The 18210-nt window shown below is 41.7% G+C and overlaps 1 protein-coding gene across 1 annotated transcript in view; it reads right to left on the reverse strand.

Moving 5' to 3' along the window:
* Positions 1–18210, reverse strand: part of MAP3K3 (mitogen-activated protein kinase kinase kinase 3) — a 40004-nt gene extending 21794 nt beyond the window's left edge. The window contains exons 1-6 of the mRNA XM_076356542.1: positions 18151–18210; positions 11119–11240; positions 10662–10751; positions 7521–7561; positions 3369–3468; positions 2048–2161 (exon numbers count right to left, since the gene is read on the reverse strand). Of these exons, the coding sequence (XP_076212657.1) occupies positions 2048–2161; positions 3369–3468; positions 7521–7561; positions 10662–10751; positions 11119–11240; positions 18151–18154 (471 nt within the window). The 5' untranslated portion in view covers positions 18155–18210. The remainder of the gene's footprint in view (positions 1–2047; positions 2162–3368; positions 3469–7520; positions 7562–10661; positions 10752–11118; positions 11241–18150) is intronic.

Below are 18210 nucleotides of genomic sequence, written 5' to 3' on the forward strand. Positions count from 1 at the left end.
GCAGAGGTCACACCATTCATGTGGGCAGTCTAGCTTTAGTACTCTAGGTGTTCAACTTAACCAGTTCTTCCCATTAGTTTCTAAACACAAAGGACTGACAACAGAAGTGAGTTGCTTGATAAAAGAAAGCACAAGTGAGCCACAGAAAGGGGCACAAGAAAATTAATATAAACGCTATTCACAAACACAGGCTCTCAGTACTAGTCACACTGCTACTGCTGTAAAGTTAATTTGTTTTATATACATATTTGTGCCAAAGTCACGGCATTACCTTTCCATCCCCAGAAAAAGAAAAGAGCACAACCAAAACAAAATCTGCATCCTGTACTTCAGGAAAAATAATGCTTCCCGCTCCCTCAGTGGGATGAGATCATGCAGCCAAGAAACCTCCTTCAGACTTGTGGGCTTTTGCTTTATCACATGTAGGGCTCTCCTGCCAGGCAACTCAGGGCTGAAGAGGAAGTCGGAGGAGAGGGGGGAAACAGTGGCACTTACTGAAGACTTCGCTGTTTGTTTCTGCTTTGAGCAAAAGAGGAAAAAACAGCTAATAAAAGGACAACACCACAGTACTGGCTACTGGCTGGTGTAGGGATGAGATTTGCTAAGTGTTTACTGTAGGTGGCTTAGGTAAAGTTCAGATAGTATCATTTAACATCTGATTTGCGGTCTGAAGACACTGAAATTAAGAGAGGGCTGTAAAAGAGGACTGTTTTACTGTGTCATACCAAAAGTTGAGGCCACCTTTTACAGACTATTTCCTGACAACGCAGAACAAAGTCTGAGTACGCTAGGTCAGACCAAAGGCCTTCTTGCCAAGTATTGTCTTCAGAACAGCCAGCAACAAGTGCTTAGGGAAAGGGCATACGACAAGGAACAGCATCATCCCCTCCTACACCTTTCCAGCTTTTGGCATCCAGTCATTTGGGAAAGGGCTGTTAACACTCCTGAAGGTCTTTGCATTTCTGTTAACATGGATTATCAAATTCAAAAATAGCACGACATATATAAGTTCTCCTGACAGTTCCGAGAATTACAGGTGTGATTATTTCAAGAGTTTGAGCTCACAGCCTGCAGAACTTGAATAGGGATGAACATTCAAGATGGAGAAGCTACTACCAACAGAGCTTTCAAGACAGAGTAGCTTTTTGTGTCACACTCTTCAAGAGAATTTGGTAATTTGCAAATAGAATATCTAAGCTATCAAGGTCTTTGGCTTGAAAAGCTGTATGACCTTAATTCTGAAAAAAAGACATTGGTTGAGTGAACAAAGTTCTCCAGTCACAGATCAGGAATAAGGAAAACTTCTGACTCTTTTTGCCCTCTTCAGCTCGTAGTTCAATTCACTGTTCAAAACAGGCAGCTTTGGGAGTTTGACTTAAAGACTTACTTCTCATGTTACGATTTTTTCTGCTGAAAACTGCAAACTACATTGACACTCACTGCCACAGCCACCTGTGGTATCGGAAAGTGAACCAAAACACAATCAAACTCATCTTAGGTGTGAATACACCATTATTTGCTAAAAGCAACTTAGTTTCTACAGAGCAAGGCTGGATTCAATGCATTAAGCTACAGAACTGAAAAATCATTGGGAGCTGTCCTTAGGCTTCTCACCAGGAAGAAAAAGTGCCAATAGCTTGTCTTCAAGGACAACCTGTGCTTTCTTAAAGGCAAGATAATTACATGCACTTTCAACACTGTGCTATTAATCAAAGGTAAAAAAAAAAGTTCTCTGTGAACCAAACTCATTAAGTGTTTTCTGAATACAGTCACTGGGTACTTGATATAAAATGGCCTTCATATTACAGCTTAAAAAGCTGCAATGGTTTAGTCCCTGAACAGCTGCTGAAACTGGGAGGGGAGCAGGGGGGAAGGAAAAAGAGATACCTATAGCTAAGCCAAAGCAAAGAGGATAAACATATGCATTTGTGTCTGTGAAGAGTGATTTTACTAATTCCTGTTACTCTCAGATAAGGCTACCATCATATTTCAGAGACTTAAGGGTAAAAACCTTCAATTGGCTGCAGTTACAAAAGTTGTTACCTACATGGTTTCTGTCCTGAGACAGCAATAATATTCTAAGGCTTTTCACATTAGAGCTTCGGTCTAAGAGATCTACTGCTTTATCCAGGTCATCTTGATTTTTCAAAGGAATAGATAGCTGCAAAATAAAGAACAGAAAAAAAATCATTAGAAAAGACAGAAAAAATAAGTCTCCTTCCACAATAGGTATTTAAACAAACATTAGAAAAAGAAAAAAAAAATCAGAATATAAGATAGAATTCTGATTGCTCAATTATTCCACAAATTTTCATTACAATACTGTCTTACTGTCCTTTTTAAAAAGGTTTTCCTCCCATGCCAGAGAAATGGCTGACCTTATGCAAATTTCTAACACACTATCCACAAAAATATTAATTGCTACCTGAATTTGTTGTTTGCAAAGAACAAGTCAGGGACAGGTCTCTGACTCCCTCATGAGAACATTGTCTCAGAATACTTATGAACCCAGACCTAACGATCAAGTGAAAACTGGGTTTCAGATAGAGACTAGTACAAAGAAGATTAAGACAGTCCACTCACATCTCAAAACGTGAACGTTAACAACACTGAAGAACCCCTTTCATTTTTGTCCGACTCCCACTGGTGAATAGGGTTTTGCATCTCTCTCATTAGGGACGCAGCCCCGAACGGTGGCAGGGCAACACCACAATAAAAAAAAACCCAGGAAAAGCCAGGGTGTCCAGAGGGAGAAAGCAAACAAAATACTTTAGATTATTAACATGGACTACTCAGTTCCTCAGAGACAAATGCTATTCCCCACGTCACTTTCTTTACCAACGACAGCGCCCACAGCATCTCATACCAGCGAGCCTCCCCTGTTCTCTAACTGCCCTTGTTTGCCTACCAGCGGGGCAATAAACAGAAAGCGTTGCAGCCAGCAGAAGGTAAACGTGTTACAAATGGCTGGATGGCTGCTGCTGGTCAGCAGTCAAACACAAACAGTACTGACTCTGCTATCGGGACTGCCTGCAGTCTTCAGACTGTATATATATTGGCTGGCAATAGTTGCTTTCAACAGTCAAAATACTTCAAATACCTTTTTTTTTTTTTTCACTTCCCCAAGAGAGTCTCCCAAACAATACCAGTACAAGGAAGCAAGATGCTGTTCGTACAATACACACATCAGTGTGATGTTTTGTCAGTATCAGCATGTTTTCCTCTGGAGCAGAGTGATTCAACTATGGCTCATATTAGAGGGAGGAACTGAAAATTAAATTGAAGGGTACAGAATTTGGGATGGGAAAAGGAGGTGTCATCCAGAGAGTGTGTTACATGTTCTGAGCACTGATAACAACGCTCTGTACCTCATTGTTCATGTAGTGGAGGTCCAGTGGCTGGCCAAAGGCTGTTTTCACTTTCTGTTGCACATCTTCATAGCGCACGGGACGGACAAATGGGATAATTCTGGAACGAAAGAAAAATCACTGATTGAATTCAGAGATGTACTTGACAATGCAATCAAATTAGATGGCTGAACCATTAAAACCACATTTGCATGTTCCCCTTTCATCCTCAAGCAGGTAGTGAACCTTTCTAATCTGAATTGATATTAATTATTTTAGCAAGGAATTCTTGATCTCTGGTCCATTTCCAAATGGTTTGTCAAAATGCAATATTCAACTGAAGATTTCAAATAGAATGCCTTTGTCCCTGGATAGAAAAGCATCCTTTACTGAATAAATTTCTTCCACGTAACAGGATACAAATCTCCTATGCACTTTGGCTTAAAGAATACTGCCTCAGGCACAAAACACAAACAAATACATTCAATGAGAGTTGAATTAAAAGCTGCAGAAGGCCCAAAGAACAAAAAAGTATTTGGTTTAAGTACTCCAATACCTGAACTCAAAACTCACTCCCCAAAAATTTCCAAAATGCATTCCAGTTGAAAGGTTTCAACAAACACTTCCACAGCAAAGTAGTCCTGAACTCCTGAGGGAAGGCATCAGCAGGAGGACACAAAGGAATCTGAAAACCCTCTTTCCCAAAGGTGGCCTGTGACATTAGCTCCACGTTAGCCCTCTGCATGCTCAGCTCAAACATGTCCAAACATCTGAATCACAGACTCACTACACTGTCTCCGCAGTTATCCTTCAAATCCCGTGCAACACTGCAGGGGCTTTTTCTCAAGAGCCGAAGTCAAATCTAACTGTAACTGTGCAACCATTTGTCACTCATGGCTTGCTTTATTTAAAAAAAAAAAAAAGCTTTTTTTTAATTACAGAGGCCAAGTAGATCAAAACTTAAATACTGCTTCAGCTGTAATAGCACTGGCACAGCTGACTTGCAATAATTCAGAATATTCATGTAAGACAGATCAGTCTCATACTCTCACGCTTCCTCCCTTATGAGTATTTTTCATATGTTACACATCTCTGGGCACCTTCACCGATGGACACACACAATATGCACAGATGTGAATTATTCTGATCACTTTCCCTGAGCCCAGACCTTGTGACACACTAAACCCTCAGTTCTAGCACTCAGCCGTTTCCTTGCCAGTTGAATGGCAGGAGTTTTAGACTCACGTACACAAATGGCCTCAAGAAATCCAAAATGCCAACAGGCACAGCCATCCTAGGGGAACCCTGCAGAATCCTGTGGCACGTGCATGATTTTCAGAAAATGATAGTATGGTTTTCTTTGCTGGGTTTTTATTACTGTTTTGCCTACCTTGGAATAAAAACTCTAATGCTTTAGGCAAAGTAGTAATATGAAGTTCCAGCAAAGCATCTAAAACTGTTTATTTTGGTGGAATGTTCTTCTGTAGGAAGTTGCCAAGTACTCAGAAAGTCGCTACCTTGACAGCCGTGGAAAAGGACGATTTTCACCCTCTTCAGAAGAAGCAGCAAGTAAAAGATCCTGGGTCAAGAACTGAAGGATTCAAATGTGAACTACAGTTTACAACCCACTATCCTAGCAAACCAAGGATGTCTACTGCTCGGAAACCCACTTTTCACCTCTCTGCTGCACAAGGCCCAGACGGTTGGTTGTTCTTGCCTTTGGCTTCCTGCAACCAGACTTCTCACCATCTGCTTCCATGGGCCACGAGACCACACTGCATCTCCACTACCGGCAAGTTAAACAAACAGCTCTGGGACACAGCTGACAGCCACCATCGTTCTGAAAGCTATTAGACAACTTCTAATAGCTGCACCTTGAAACAATTCTGCTTCGGCATAGCTGAAATACTGCCCCAAAAAGCTTGATTATTAGCACCACTTAACAATTTTGCCATTGGGCAGAAATAGGAAGACCTGAACGGACCACAGAAACTCAAGAACTATCTTGCTCACAGGGGCAGCTCTCTGAGCTCAGTGAAACCCCGAATCACCTCTGGGGAAGCTCACACAAGTTCGTGCTGAACCCGTGCTTTGGATAGAAGGCTTAGTTTCCAAAACATCCATCCAGCCTGCTTCCAGCACTCAGTATCCTTTCACGATATGCAGCTTTTGTTTTAAGTAGCTCGAGTGTTAGTTGGCTTCCTTAGCCCCTTCCCAGGAAGGGTTCATCTTGCTACCAGACCTACAACGTTCAGCTATTTAGAAATTGTCCTTGTTAAAAAGCAGCCCACAATAACATTTTCTACATATTACTAAGAAACCCATCCATGAAATTATAGTACGCTGGCACTGTACAAACGTAATTTAGCTCTCAGTTGAGCCGAAGTCCCTTATAAAGGCTTCCATTCTACACTCAATGCATTAAAAAGCAGAGCTGTTCTCAGGTGCCACAAATTCTATTAGTTTAAAAACTCTGTGCACTCTTCTAACACAAAATCATGGACTGCAGGGTTTAAGGAGCCCATTCCTGCCTGACCACCTTAAATATTTGTGGTTAGATCTGGCAGCTCCTCTGAAACCAAGCACACACACTTACATTCTCGGTGCAAGCTTGCTGTCTGTAACTGCATACCACTTCGGGAATGGGGAATTCAGGCGAGCGTAACTGCATAATTAGACTAACACACAATCAACCTTTTCATTTTAATGTTACTTCAGAAAAAAACCCTTTCTTCTCCCCTGAGCTCTGTGCCATCTTAAATGCACTCAGGCAGAAGACAGGCAAGATGATAGGACTGTGGTGACAAGATTTTGCTTCCAAGTTACCTTGTCCTAACATGGTATCACAAGAGATTGTGACATGTCACACAGTGGCTCTGTCGTAGTCCACACAATGCCTGTGACACAGTAGAGTGCTGAGAAGATCTGGCTGACAAAGGCGGCAGTAGATCCCAGCTACGATCACTTTTAAATTTTCTCCTTGAGGCCCAAAAGTCAGGGTTTTTTAGTGTCAGAATTCACCACATAGTACTTCGGTGAATGAAGCAGTTACATTTTTGAGGAAGACTTTACAAATGATCCTCTGCCATCTGCTTTATCAACAAAGAATGCCTCTGCTTTTCTGTTTTAACAAAAATCCCTTAATTTGACAAAGGAGGATACTTGGGGAGGAGCTTAAGCAGCTCAGCCAGTAACCTTTGCTAGTAATAGGCTGTTAGGATCACTACATGCAACTTGTACTGTGGCACTATCAACATCAAGTTTGCATTTTATCATGAAACTGTGAACTACTTCATGTTGAAAATACTGTCTGAGATGGGAGAAACCAAAGGATTCCCGTAGGATGTTCATTCTGTGAAGAGCAGCATATAAATTCATGCTTACCATCCAATTAATTTCTTCAGAAAAAGGAAACTGGAACCTACCATCAAGATCCCTTTTTCCCCTCAGCGAGAGCTCAAGAGCAGCCTCAAAGAGGCTGCAAACAAGTTTGGAGCCTTTCTGTACGTTCACACAGCCACTGAACAGCCGTAACAGTATCGAGAGTTTCTCTCAACTAGACGGCAGGTAAGGGGCTTTTTGAGACCTACTTTGAAATGTCTAGGCAAGTTTATCCATTGGAAACAATACTGTAAACACCGAAAAAGCTAATTCAGTTTATTCTGTTTTTTGTAAAAGAAAGTGTCTCAAAACTAAGTATCAGAGGAAATAACAAGGAAACTTTTAGACCAATGAAAAAAATCTTCCCTTGCTGTATCTGTTGCTCAGTCACAGGAGAACAGTGACAGTGATAGGTCATCAGGAAGTGAGAAACTAGAAAAGAATGACACTAATTTCATCTGTTTCATTTGGTTTTAGTTAAATGGAACAAATAGGGAACATATCTGAAATAAGGCTATCGGGCTGAATTTATTTCAGGCTGGACAGCTTTTTTTAATATTACTGCAATTCATTTACAAATAGATACCATGAAAATAAATCAAAGGAAAGTGTTATATGACACACTGATTTTTAAAGATAACTAAGTTGTGTATGACCTGTTTGCTGTTGCCTTTACAGTGTGTTTTTCATTCAGGAACAAGGAAAATGAAGCCAACAAAACATTTAACCGAAGTTACTGATGACTGAATTATTCTACTAACCAAAGAATCAAAGTAGCGAAGACAGGCTTACCGTCTTTCCCCGTTATGTTCAAACTTTATCCTTACATCGTTCTGCAGAAGAAAGAACAAAAGGTTAGTTCACAGTGAAACTCTGGCATACATAAAAGCATACAGACGGATCATATCATGATTTTAAGGCCCAAACACAAAGCAGGTCAATTTGTGATTGCAGCAGGCATCAACTCCTCAAGAGGCTAACCAGAACACAAGTCTGATAACTTTCTCCATGGAAGCTGAAGCAGACTGTGGACAACAAGTGGCTGACACATGAACACAGCACCATGAGGAATGGAGAAATTGCTAAAGGAGAAAGAGAAGGAAAGGGGTAAAAACTAAGTTGTAATTTTTATTAGTTGTCACTTAAACAGAGGACACTGAAATATACTTGAAGGAAAATTAATCCATCTTTAACATTGCATGGCAAAAATCTGAAATTGAGTCCGACTGCACATTCATCTGAACTGAAGCTGATTTTCTTTGTGCATTCTCAAAGCAAGCATGTTTTCTTCTATGGCAAAAAAGAGAGAGATACAGGGAACACGCTACATTCTTTATTCTTAAGACACAGACTAAATCTCCGCTTTTGCAAAAATGCAGCCCCTGAAACTCAGACTATGAAGTTACAAACAAGTTAACTATGTGTCATCTTTTAAAGTGCCAAGGGGTCATCATCCAGATCTGGCAGATGGTTGAAAGCACTGACCGCGCAACCTGTGCATTTCACTGTAAACTCAGAAGATGTTATGTGGCACGGAAGAGTCAACATGCCGAACTTTCAACTCTGGAGATCAAAGTTCAAATCCCAATTTAGGTCACAAAGATAAAAATAAAAGGGAAAAATCTGCTCTGATAAGACTCCATAATTTCTGCTGCACAATTTATGTGATTGGAATAGATTAAGCCATCTGTGAAAGCTTTAGACAATAGGCAATCATACATCTAGGAACTTCAAAAAAATGTGGCCAGGAAATGCTCTTTAGCTAGAGGAAGTATCTGGCAGGCCTAGTGGTCAAGAATGCAGTTCAAAGGGACCCATGCAATCACTGCGAGTACACAGTATTCCTGCAGCAATACTGTAGGTACAGAATTGATCATGACAAATGAGCTTCCCCATCAGAGCCACAATCATCTGCAGGTGGGTAATTATACGTAACTTTACCAAAGGCGTTTTCTCAGATGTGGGAAGAGAAAGAACTTACTCTAGAACGACACCAAAATGAGGCAAATTCTAGAGAACTCATTTTAATTGAACTCATTTTAACTGAACAGTAAAGGAAAAATGCAACACACACCATAGGAATAATAAACTATAAAAGATGTCCACCAGCCAGCTACCGATGAAACAGTTGTTTCTTAGGCATAATGGATGGAGGAGTGATCCCTTTACATTAGGGATTTTCAGGGAAGGAAGGCCATACTGTTCTAAGTAGCCCAGTCTAAGGGAACTAAACAGGACTGTTTGGATTAAATTGAATGAAAGTAATTTTTCAGATTAAAGTTCTGACCTCAAGATGCGTTTTAGGTCATGAAACAGCTCTCACTAGTTAAAATCAGACAACACTAGATGATCTTCAGGGCTCTTTGGAAACCTTTCTTCAACTTACTGGTACCTAAGCAAACTAAAATACCTTTCTCAACAGCATCGCATGCTTTCAAACCTGTAATTTGTAACAAAGGGAAGGGTGGGGGGGAATTTGGCATCTATCTCCTGATGATTTTTCCAAAACGATCAGACACTGGCCACTCGTGTCTATTTTTCAAAGATCTAAGGAAAGGTATTTTAAAGTGATCTTAGTGTTTAAATTTCAGAGAGAACCTAGAGGAGTTAAACTTCTAGTGCTTTTCGTTTCCTTTGAAAGCAGTGAACCTATCACCTATATAAACCACTTTTTAGAGCAGCTCACAAACTGTCCTAAGAGATGAGTAAGAAAGCAAATCCAAGTTTGGTGCTTTAGCGTTCCAGTTCTGTGATGCGGTATCATAAATAACGATTACAGATCTTGATTTAAGACATCTCTGAATTTACGTTTCAAAGTGATTTGGAAAGGATTTTGTACTACTCCATCTATGGATTTGTCCAGCACATTCAAGGAAATCCCACATCCCAGCTGAACAAGCAGATTATGAGCAGACAAAGCATAAGAGACAGACATGAACTTTAAAGCCTGCTCCAAAAAGCTTAAGCCTGTAATAAGGATATAACTGGAAAGAGTTACTTTACTGATATAGGCAACATCTCCCGTTAACGTTCGTCTAACTGTTAAGTAACGATTTAATTTTTTAAGACAGTAATGGACAAAGAATTCTTGACTGAAATTGTTGCTTTTGCATTCAAGTATTTCATTCAAACGATATGCAGCATATCATATCATAATATCACTGACAGAGTGATATTACTCTGTCCTTTCTTTCTACCAGAAAGTCAATGCAATAGTTTTCTCTACAAAAAAAAGTCTCTAGCAATGTAAAATGGACCTAGAGATGTTTTAAAGTATTGACCCTGCCACTTATTACCTTGGGAGAAGTATTTCTTTTAGAAAATGGACTTCACATCCCCATACCCAAATAAGGGTTAGTTTCATTCCCATCTTCATGTGACATATGACTGAGTAACTCCAGACAATCCTCCCTGTTAAGGACGCTGCCTCTATTCAGACACCTGTAAATAGCTGTTTCCTTTTTCAGTGAAGCAAGGTTTATTACAGCTTCACTAAAGCCAGTCCTTTCAGACAATCCCCTTCACTGTTCTTGGATCAACTTCAGTTTGACTACCTTTTATCGAGATCTTGGTTCTGTATTCACATGCAGTCTGAATCGTATGAAGATGACACCAGCATTAGTTCATTATCCGACAGACTGCTTTTATGCAGTTTTAAACCGCAGGGGCCTTCTTTTGCATCAGAGATGGAAATACTTGTTTCCTTTTCATCATTACGCTTCTCAGTTCCCTGCTTCCCTTTGAATTTAAGTATTACTTCCATTACAATGAAAAGTGCATCATACTGCTACATCATGACAGAGTCAGTAAAGAAAAGCTTTCCTGGCCCCCCACACCTGCTTAAATGAATTCTATAAAGGTCACTGCACACAACTTTAAAACATGCTCCTAATTTATAATTGCTAACATTGAATAGGAAGCCAGTTTTCTTACCGGAATTTTTTTTTCTTCCACTGCAGAGGCACACTGGTTTGTTATTGCAGGGCTGCCCAAGAGGGGTGGACTGCTGGCATTGTGTTTTTTCTTTAAAAATAATAAAGTCATTTAAAAAAAAATGGTAATGCGACTGTGAAACCAGAAAACCACTCGGTAAACTTTTTAGCTAATCTACACAGACCAAACCCCATCAAAAACATGCAGGGGAGGAAGGCAGAATACCAAGATGTTGCAAATTATCAAAACTGCATCCTCCCTAGTCGATAGAGGTAAGTAAATACAAAGCTACCATGTTGGCACCACAGCCTGAGCAAGAGCAGGGAGCTAATCCACCTGTGCGTCTGACTGCTGAAGCAGCACAAGACAGAACAGAGGCAGGAGACCCCCTGTCAACCTACTCTGTCCCTTCTGCCTCCGGGTAACGATTTCAAGTACTCGCTAAATAGCTTATTACCTGTTTGTTGGAGTGAGCAGTGTCTTTATTCTTCATGGTATCATATCCAGTCAGTCTGTGACGTCGGCTCATCTGGAGTGCTACCAGGTCCTTCATGATGGATTTCAAGGCCTCTTGTTCATCTGTGATGCACAAGAATTTTAGCAGTAAGTTGCCTGGGTGAGTATCAACCATAACACTTCTGCACTTGTTTTCTGCCGGCTCATAGAAAGACGATCCTTTCTAGGATCTTTGCAAAAATACTGTAATTCCATTTAGTCATAAAAAGCCCAAACTTAATCTAATATCACGAAGTAGTAAACAGATAAATTTCAAGTCGCTTGTCCAATGTCACAAAAGGATCTGGCCATAGTAAGGTTCAGAATAAATATCCCCAGCCCCTAGTTCTGTTAAAACAGCTTCACAACAATCAGTACAACTTGGACAGATTTGCTAGATCATCATAGGTCATTTAGGAAGGGCAAACTGATGTGCTTCTGCCAAGGAAAACCTGGTAAGAATCTGTTCTTTCCAATTTTATATCCTGTTAACTTAGAATTCTTGCTCACTAGCGGAACAAACCACGGCCAATAGAAAGAAAAATGAAAATCTGGACAAAGAGTCATCTTAGAATATCTCTGAATACAAACCCACTTGCACTGATTTCCCCAACACATTCCTCTCTTCCCCCAAAACAAGCTGATGGAACAAAGTTCAAACCATTTTATGAGACTTCAAGATCTACTCAACAGATTCAAATCGTGCAGCATTAAGAACAATGTCTGCTGGCAGAGTATAACGCAGCAGGTTCAATTCAAGGCTTCTTGCAAATGCAGGAGAATAAAAAACACATATTGAAATTTTTCTTATACATTCTACTGACTTAAAATAAACTTTCTGAAGCTAAGATTCCTAATGTAACCAATTTAAAGTGTTCTTCCATTGCTTGTTAGTTTTGAGGACAGAAGTGATATTTAGCAGAACTTTGCGTGAAACCTAGAAAACAAAGACACAAAAAAAGGAAAGAAAGGCATAGTAGCTGGGCTGTGATGGATGCTAACATAAAGTAAGAAGGTGTCTAAGAGCTACTGAAAATAATCCTTTGCTTTTGCAAGTATAACAATCCTAAATTACTCGACACTGCAAAAGGGAAAAAAAGTTGACACGTGAAGTTTGGTTGAAAATAGGACTGCACCAGCCGCTTCGCTCCCAGGCGCTGTGCCACCAGTGTAACAAAGCAGCATCAGATGCTATCACTCAGAGGATCTGCTATTGGCACACTCATGCCTACTGGATTGCCGGGCTGTCGTCTCACATATCAGGACTCAAGCGTTTTTAGGGATAAAGCATTTTTTCCTTGGCAAATAATACATCCAGTTAAATCTTTCCTGATATTGAGGCATAATTTAGGCATGAAATTTGAAGCAGTGATTAGATCAGCTCTGAACATGCCCAGAAGAAGAATCTGCCCCTTCTAAAAGAGGCTGTTTGGACTCGACCGCCAGTTTTGGATGTAAAGCTTTTTTTTTTTTTTTTTTTTTTTTTACAATTGGAACTTTTGGAAGCGATGTGAACCAGTAATGCATAGACGAGGTTATCACAACCCTACTCATATGACAGTGTATCAGGTGCGCAGTGCTCGATATGCCAGATTCCTCCTTTCCTCCCAAAGTCCACAAACGCGTCACTTCCATGTGTTTGAATTGAAATGAGCATTTTTGAAGCCGATTCGTAAATAACTGAAACGTGGTTTTAAAAATCCAGCACAGCTACACACTCGTTCTCAGTTGATGGCACTGGTTTGGATGGGTAATGGCTTACATTTGGAAGTGTTGTCCTGGGAACAGCTGCTGTAAATTAAATGACGGACTGACTCGCGTCTGTATTTCTCTGTAAAAGGGACTCATTGGGACTATTTGTTTCTTCAATTTCACGTTATGCATTTGTTCATGAGTGTGTCTCAAAGAAGCTAGCTTATGTTTTATGCAGAAGACTGGGTTCATGATTAATCAATGTCTGAATAGCAAACTAGATTTTCGCAATGCTTAAAGATGACAGATGTGGGACACATACAGCTTCTAAAGCACACAGGGAGTGAATGCTACCAAAATTTAGAAGCAAAAAGGGGGAAAAAATATACCTATTTGTACGGGGGCAACATCTAAAAATGTCCCAGTCGGAACAGAAGTCACACTAACATTATTTTTGGTACAACCAATAGGTTCTGCCCAGAAGGTCTGTTTTAGCTTTCTGCGAGTACTAAACACTAGAGCAGAGGTACTTCCACTATGGACTTCGGTATGTACTACCAGAAAAACAGAAACATCAAGCCTAGGCCAGACTATAGAGGGGAATGGAAAGAAATCCCCCAGTGCGTTAGCAGAAGGTGTTAATTAGAGTAAAACTCTTAAAAAAGGAAAGCAGAGCAGAGCAAATAAAGTTACTTAAAAAAAAAAAAACAGAATCAAAACCCACCAAATCTCTGCTGTCCAAGACAAGCCAAATGAGACAATAACTACATTGTGGTAGTGGAGAAGGGAGAGTACTCCTTGAAATTCCAACTGCATGCAAAAGAAGTGAGGGGTGTAAGTAACACAACCAAAGCAAGAGGTTGCTTTTTGAAAAGCACATCAGCCAAAGGAAATAATTGCTAGGATCTATCTCAGCACTGAGTAACCCCTTGTGGGAGGAAAATGTGAAAAAACAGTTGTGAATGAAGTTAAAGTTCCAGGTAGCTAACAGCACAACTTTTTTCTTTTTTTTTTTTTTTTTTTTTTTTTTAAATTGTTTCCAACTTTACATTTGAATGTTTAACCTTTTACCTGACTGGAGTGTCTCCAATTTACTTTTATTCTTTAATCTTGTTTGATATTAAGCACAGCCTTTGAGTCACCTGGCAGACAAAGACTGTAATTTTGCACAAGAAAATATTACAAATTACGGACTGGCATATCCCTGGAGTGCCTACCACCCAAAACATGCCGTGAAGAGCCGGGATACAAGTTTTCCACTACAGTGCAGTTTGGGTTTGGCCAGATACCAGAAGGATGAAGAAGAGCTTGTCTTGGCAGACAGTCAGGGTTCCTTTGGGCAAGAAGCAAAACAGCTATGAAAGCAGTTTATAACTAAGCACTCATGACAAGAAATCAAGTCAATCAAAGAATACGTCTATGAATAAGAATTCGCATCTGAACAGTATGGCACATCACTTGGAAATAAGGATCAGCAGTTACGATGTAATCACAGGCTACAGGTGATCCCAAAGCCCAGGCTGTGTATAAAGTCAGCTGGTTTACAGTATCCCATCTGTATGAGGAAGTGGGCAAAGAGGACACGCATCTAACCAATTATGTATCTCTTAATAAAGACTGTAGCTCATCTACATAGTGAATTTATTTATTAGCTAAGGCAACTTGTGAATTTACAATACGCTAAGACATTAAACTCTTAAGGGCAGCATCTGGCAAGCATCTACAGCCCAGCCAGCGCACTGCGAGCTCTGTATCTCACTCGCTGTAAACTCAGTTTCCTCTGTAGACAAGTGCTAATGCTGAAATCTTGCTTGCATCCATGCAAAAAGGAACACTTAATGTACTATCAAAGGCTGATGGAACAACTTCAGGTGAGTTTGAATCTTACGTGATTATACATTTTTTAATAGTCTTACACTCAGCTATTGGCTCCCTAGTATCAAGACATACATTCTGTAATTCATCCCTATGTTGGCGAGGTAAGAAACGAAGGAGTATTTATCTTTTTAAAACATAGAATGAATGCCAAATATTGATCTGAACTTGTGTATCTCCCTAGTATCAAAACATACATTCCGCAATTCATCCCTATGTTGGTGAGGTAAGAAACAAAGGAGTATTTATCTTTTTAAAACATAAAATGAATGCCAAATATTGATCTGAACTTGTGTATGGAAAAAATGTTTCCGTTTAGGACAGCATTGTGATGGATTTAATGTTGCGAAGCATGAATACTTCCTTATTTCCATCAAAATAGAGGATTTCCATAGATTGACTTTAAAAAAGCACGTGCAGCAGCATCACATTAATCACACAATGCAAAAGTTATTATAAATGAAAACTAGGCAATTTTGGAAGCGTACTGAGAGACCCTGTTTTGCTCGGTCTCCAGTAGGTCTGGGAAACACAGTTCTGCTTTGTGCGGGAAAGATGTTGTCCAGGAAATGCTTTTCATGTTTTAAAAACTACACTCAAGGATTTTTATAACATCGATAAAAGGGAACTGCTACTCACAGAGAAAGCTATTGCTCTGCATAAAGCATTTATTTCAACTAATAGGTGGTTTATTACACGGGTCTGAGCAATCTGAGTATTTGCTGTGGCAGAAATGGAAACAGTTTGGAAAAAAAAAAAATAATCATGAAGTTCAAACAGAGTAAAAGCATCTGCACATTGGTAAAAACAGGAAGTCTGTAAACCCCTATAAACCAGGATGCTATTTTGTATACCATGATAGTAGAAGACACGATGCCACATTTGTTTAAAAAAGAAAAAGTCAACAAATAAGTGTGTGTGTGTGTCTTATCTACCACCACAATAGCAAAGCTGATTGCTCGTGCAAGTGATCAGCAGATCCAGGAGCAATGAGTAAATTTCACAAGCCAGGAAGACAAACTGGGTCTACGTTAAAGCTCTGAAAAATGTTTTCCAAAAAGTTTAATTTTGAGCCCTTCGCTGTGGACAGTCTTAGTGGTAACAAAATGCTGTTCTGCCCCATTTTTAGGAAATCGCAAGTGACCTGGTTTGTAGACTTAAAAGAAAAATCAGAGCTTCTCTATGAAGCCGATCCATGTGGTATATATTTGGAGTATCTCTTCTCTCCCACAAATTAAAAAGCCCCAAAGGTTGGGATTTCAGCTGGGCCTAACCTGTAGGCTCAGCCCAGCTCCCCCCCAGCGCGCCGGGGGTGTCACTGCCGCTAAAGCCGGGAGCTCGGAGCTGGGCTATGGGTGCGCGTGTGAGCCAAGGGAAGGAAGTGACACAGGCAGGAAAAAAGAGCAGATCGAGGGAAAGACTCAACTGCAGCTGGGCCTGCAGTGCGCATTCCGTCTAGGCCTGCCACACACCATCCAGCCCAAACACCGCTCTCCCCTCCGTCTCCCAGATATATACCAATTTCTTGGTATTAGAAGCGGGTATCCGTATTTTAAACGCTGCCGAGGAGCTCTCTGTAGGGAAATAAGCCTCAGGCATAGCTTCTTCTGTAAGGGCCAGAGAATCGCCCTCACTGAGCTTCAGCTGTACCAACGGAGCCATGGCAAACTGCGATACCAAGCTCTTACTGTTACCACCCCACGTATCTTGCAGACTAGTTTACAAAAAACAAGATGGAAGAAAAGCAGAGTGTGATATAGCCTGTTATCCGTTACCCTTTAGACGATTTGATCACAGCCGCTTAATGAATTTAGGTAATATCCTTCCTACCGCGAGCAATCTGCTTGCGGCTGTACCGTGATCACAGACCACAGCGTTGTACGCTTGTGCCGGAGTAAAGTTGTACTTTTTCATCCTGCGCTCGTATGTTTACAAACAGGCATCCAACTGCCATTGGAAAACACTTCCGTGGAAATCCAGCTTCTTCCTTCTCAACTGTTTTAAGCTTATGTACCATCTGGCTGGTTCCTTTAGAGAAGATACAGACCGAGTAACACGCCGCCTCTCTTTGTAAAAGAGAAGTCTACCGATGGATCTGCATGTATTTGTTGCGCTTACAAAATCAAAGCAGAGTACAAAGAAAATGAAGTTTGCTTTGAGCAACATTTGCAGTATTTTATGAATTTACAATATAAATACAAGAACTAATTATGCATACGGACTAATTACTGAAGGACAGTCTTAGAAAACTAAACTTAGTTGGAGGGTAGAAACACTAAAGCCCACAAAGCAATGCAACTCCGCACTTACGACAACAGTAGTAATTCCCTTGCCAATACGCAAACGAGTAAGTTCTGGTTTAGAGAAATTAAATTTTTAATTCTAGGACATGAGACCCCCTCTTTAAATTGAAAAGGCAACTAGGTAACACCAAAAAACCCCCCCACAAGCAGTTATTTATACAGGACATACAGTCCAAAAGAATTAATCGTTCAAATTCAGTCACGGCAACTTCCGATAGCAACATTTTACTCTTGAAAAAGAGCTCTTCTAATTCCTTTGCTTGTTTTTACGTGTTACTGTCTGGGTTAAGAATGGCAAATGAGAACTCAACGGAAGCTTCACAGAGAAAAAACTATTTTGACAGACTCCCAAGCTGCAATCAATACCACAGTAAAAATTTTCCCAATTAAGTTTAAGCACATGAATTCCCGTCTCAAAAATAAGCCACCTGATTCTTCCAGGCTGCAAAAGCTCCCTCAGCTCCCCAGCCTGACCTGCTGATCCTCGGTTGCTCTGTCTGGCCAATTTTAGTAAAAGCCTGTAGTCGTGCGTGCGTGTCTGCGTGCGGCTCGGGCCGGCGGCGTTACCGAAACGCCCGGGCTCGCCACGCTTTCTAGTACTAAGCGTTTGTTTGGGTGTTTTTTTTTTTTTTTTACGAATTTAAAAGAAATCCCTTGAAAACACACTGTTTGTGCACGGCGAGCGGTTTCCGCGCTGCCGACGGCCCGGCTGCTGACCGATGTAACCACCCCGGGGGAGCGAAGCCACCGCGGGCAGCGGGTCCTGTCCGGCGCCGACCCCCCGGAGGCCGCGGACCGCGCCGGCCCGAGGGACGGCGGCGGCCGCACCGCCGAGGCCGCGGGTCGACACCCCCCCACCCCCCACCCCCCCCCCCCAGCCCCGAAGGGCCCGGCTGAGGCACCCGTCTGCAGCTCAGCCCCCTCAGGCTGCGGCCCCCGGCGCACCGCCCGCGGAAGGCCCGGCGCGCCGCGGGGCGGCCCAGGGACCCGCCGCCCCCCTCCCCGGTGCGGCGGGGAGCCCCCGCCGCGGCCCGCCCCCTCCGCCGCAGGCCCGCCAGGCGGCCCCGGGCGCCGCCGAGGCAGCGAGGCGCCCCCGCCCGCCCAGCTCCCGCCGCGGCTCTCACCCATCTCGGCGGGCGTCGGGCCCGCGGCCGGCGGGCGGCGGCGCGCTGAGGTACGGGGCT

Source organism: Aptenodytes patagonicus, chromosome 20 (assembly GCF_965638725.1).
Source record: "Aptenodytes patagonicus chromosome 20, bAptPat1.pri.cur, whole genome shotgun sequence".
Classification (NCBI taxonomy): Eukaryota; Metazoa; Chordata; class Aves; order Sphenisciformes; family Spheniscidae; genus Aptenodytes; species Aptenodytes patagonicus.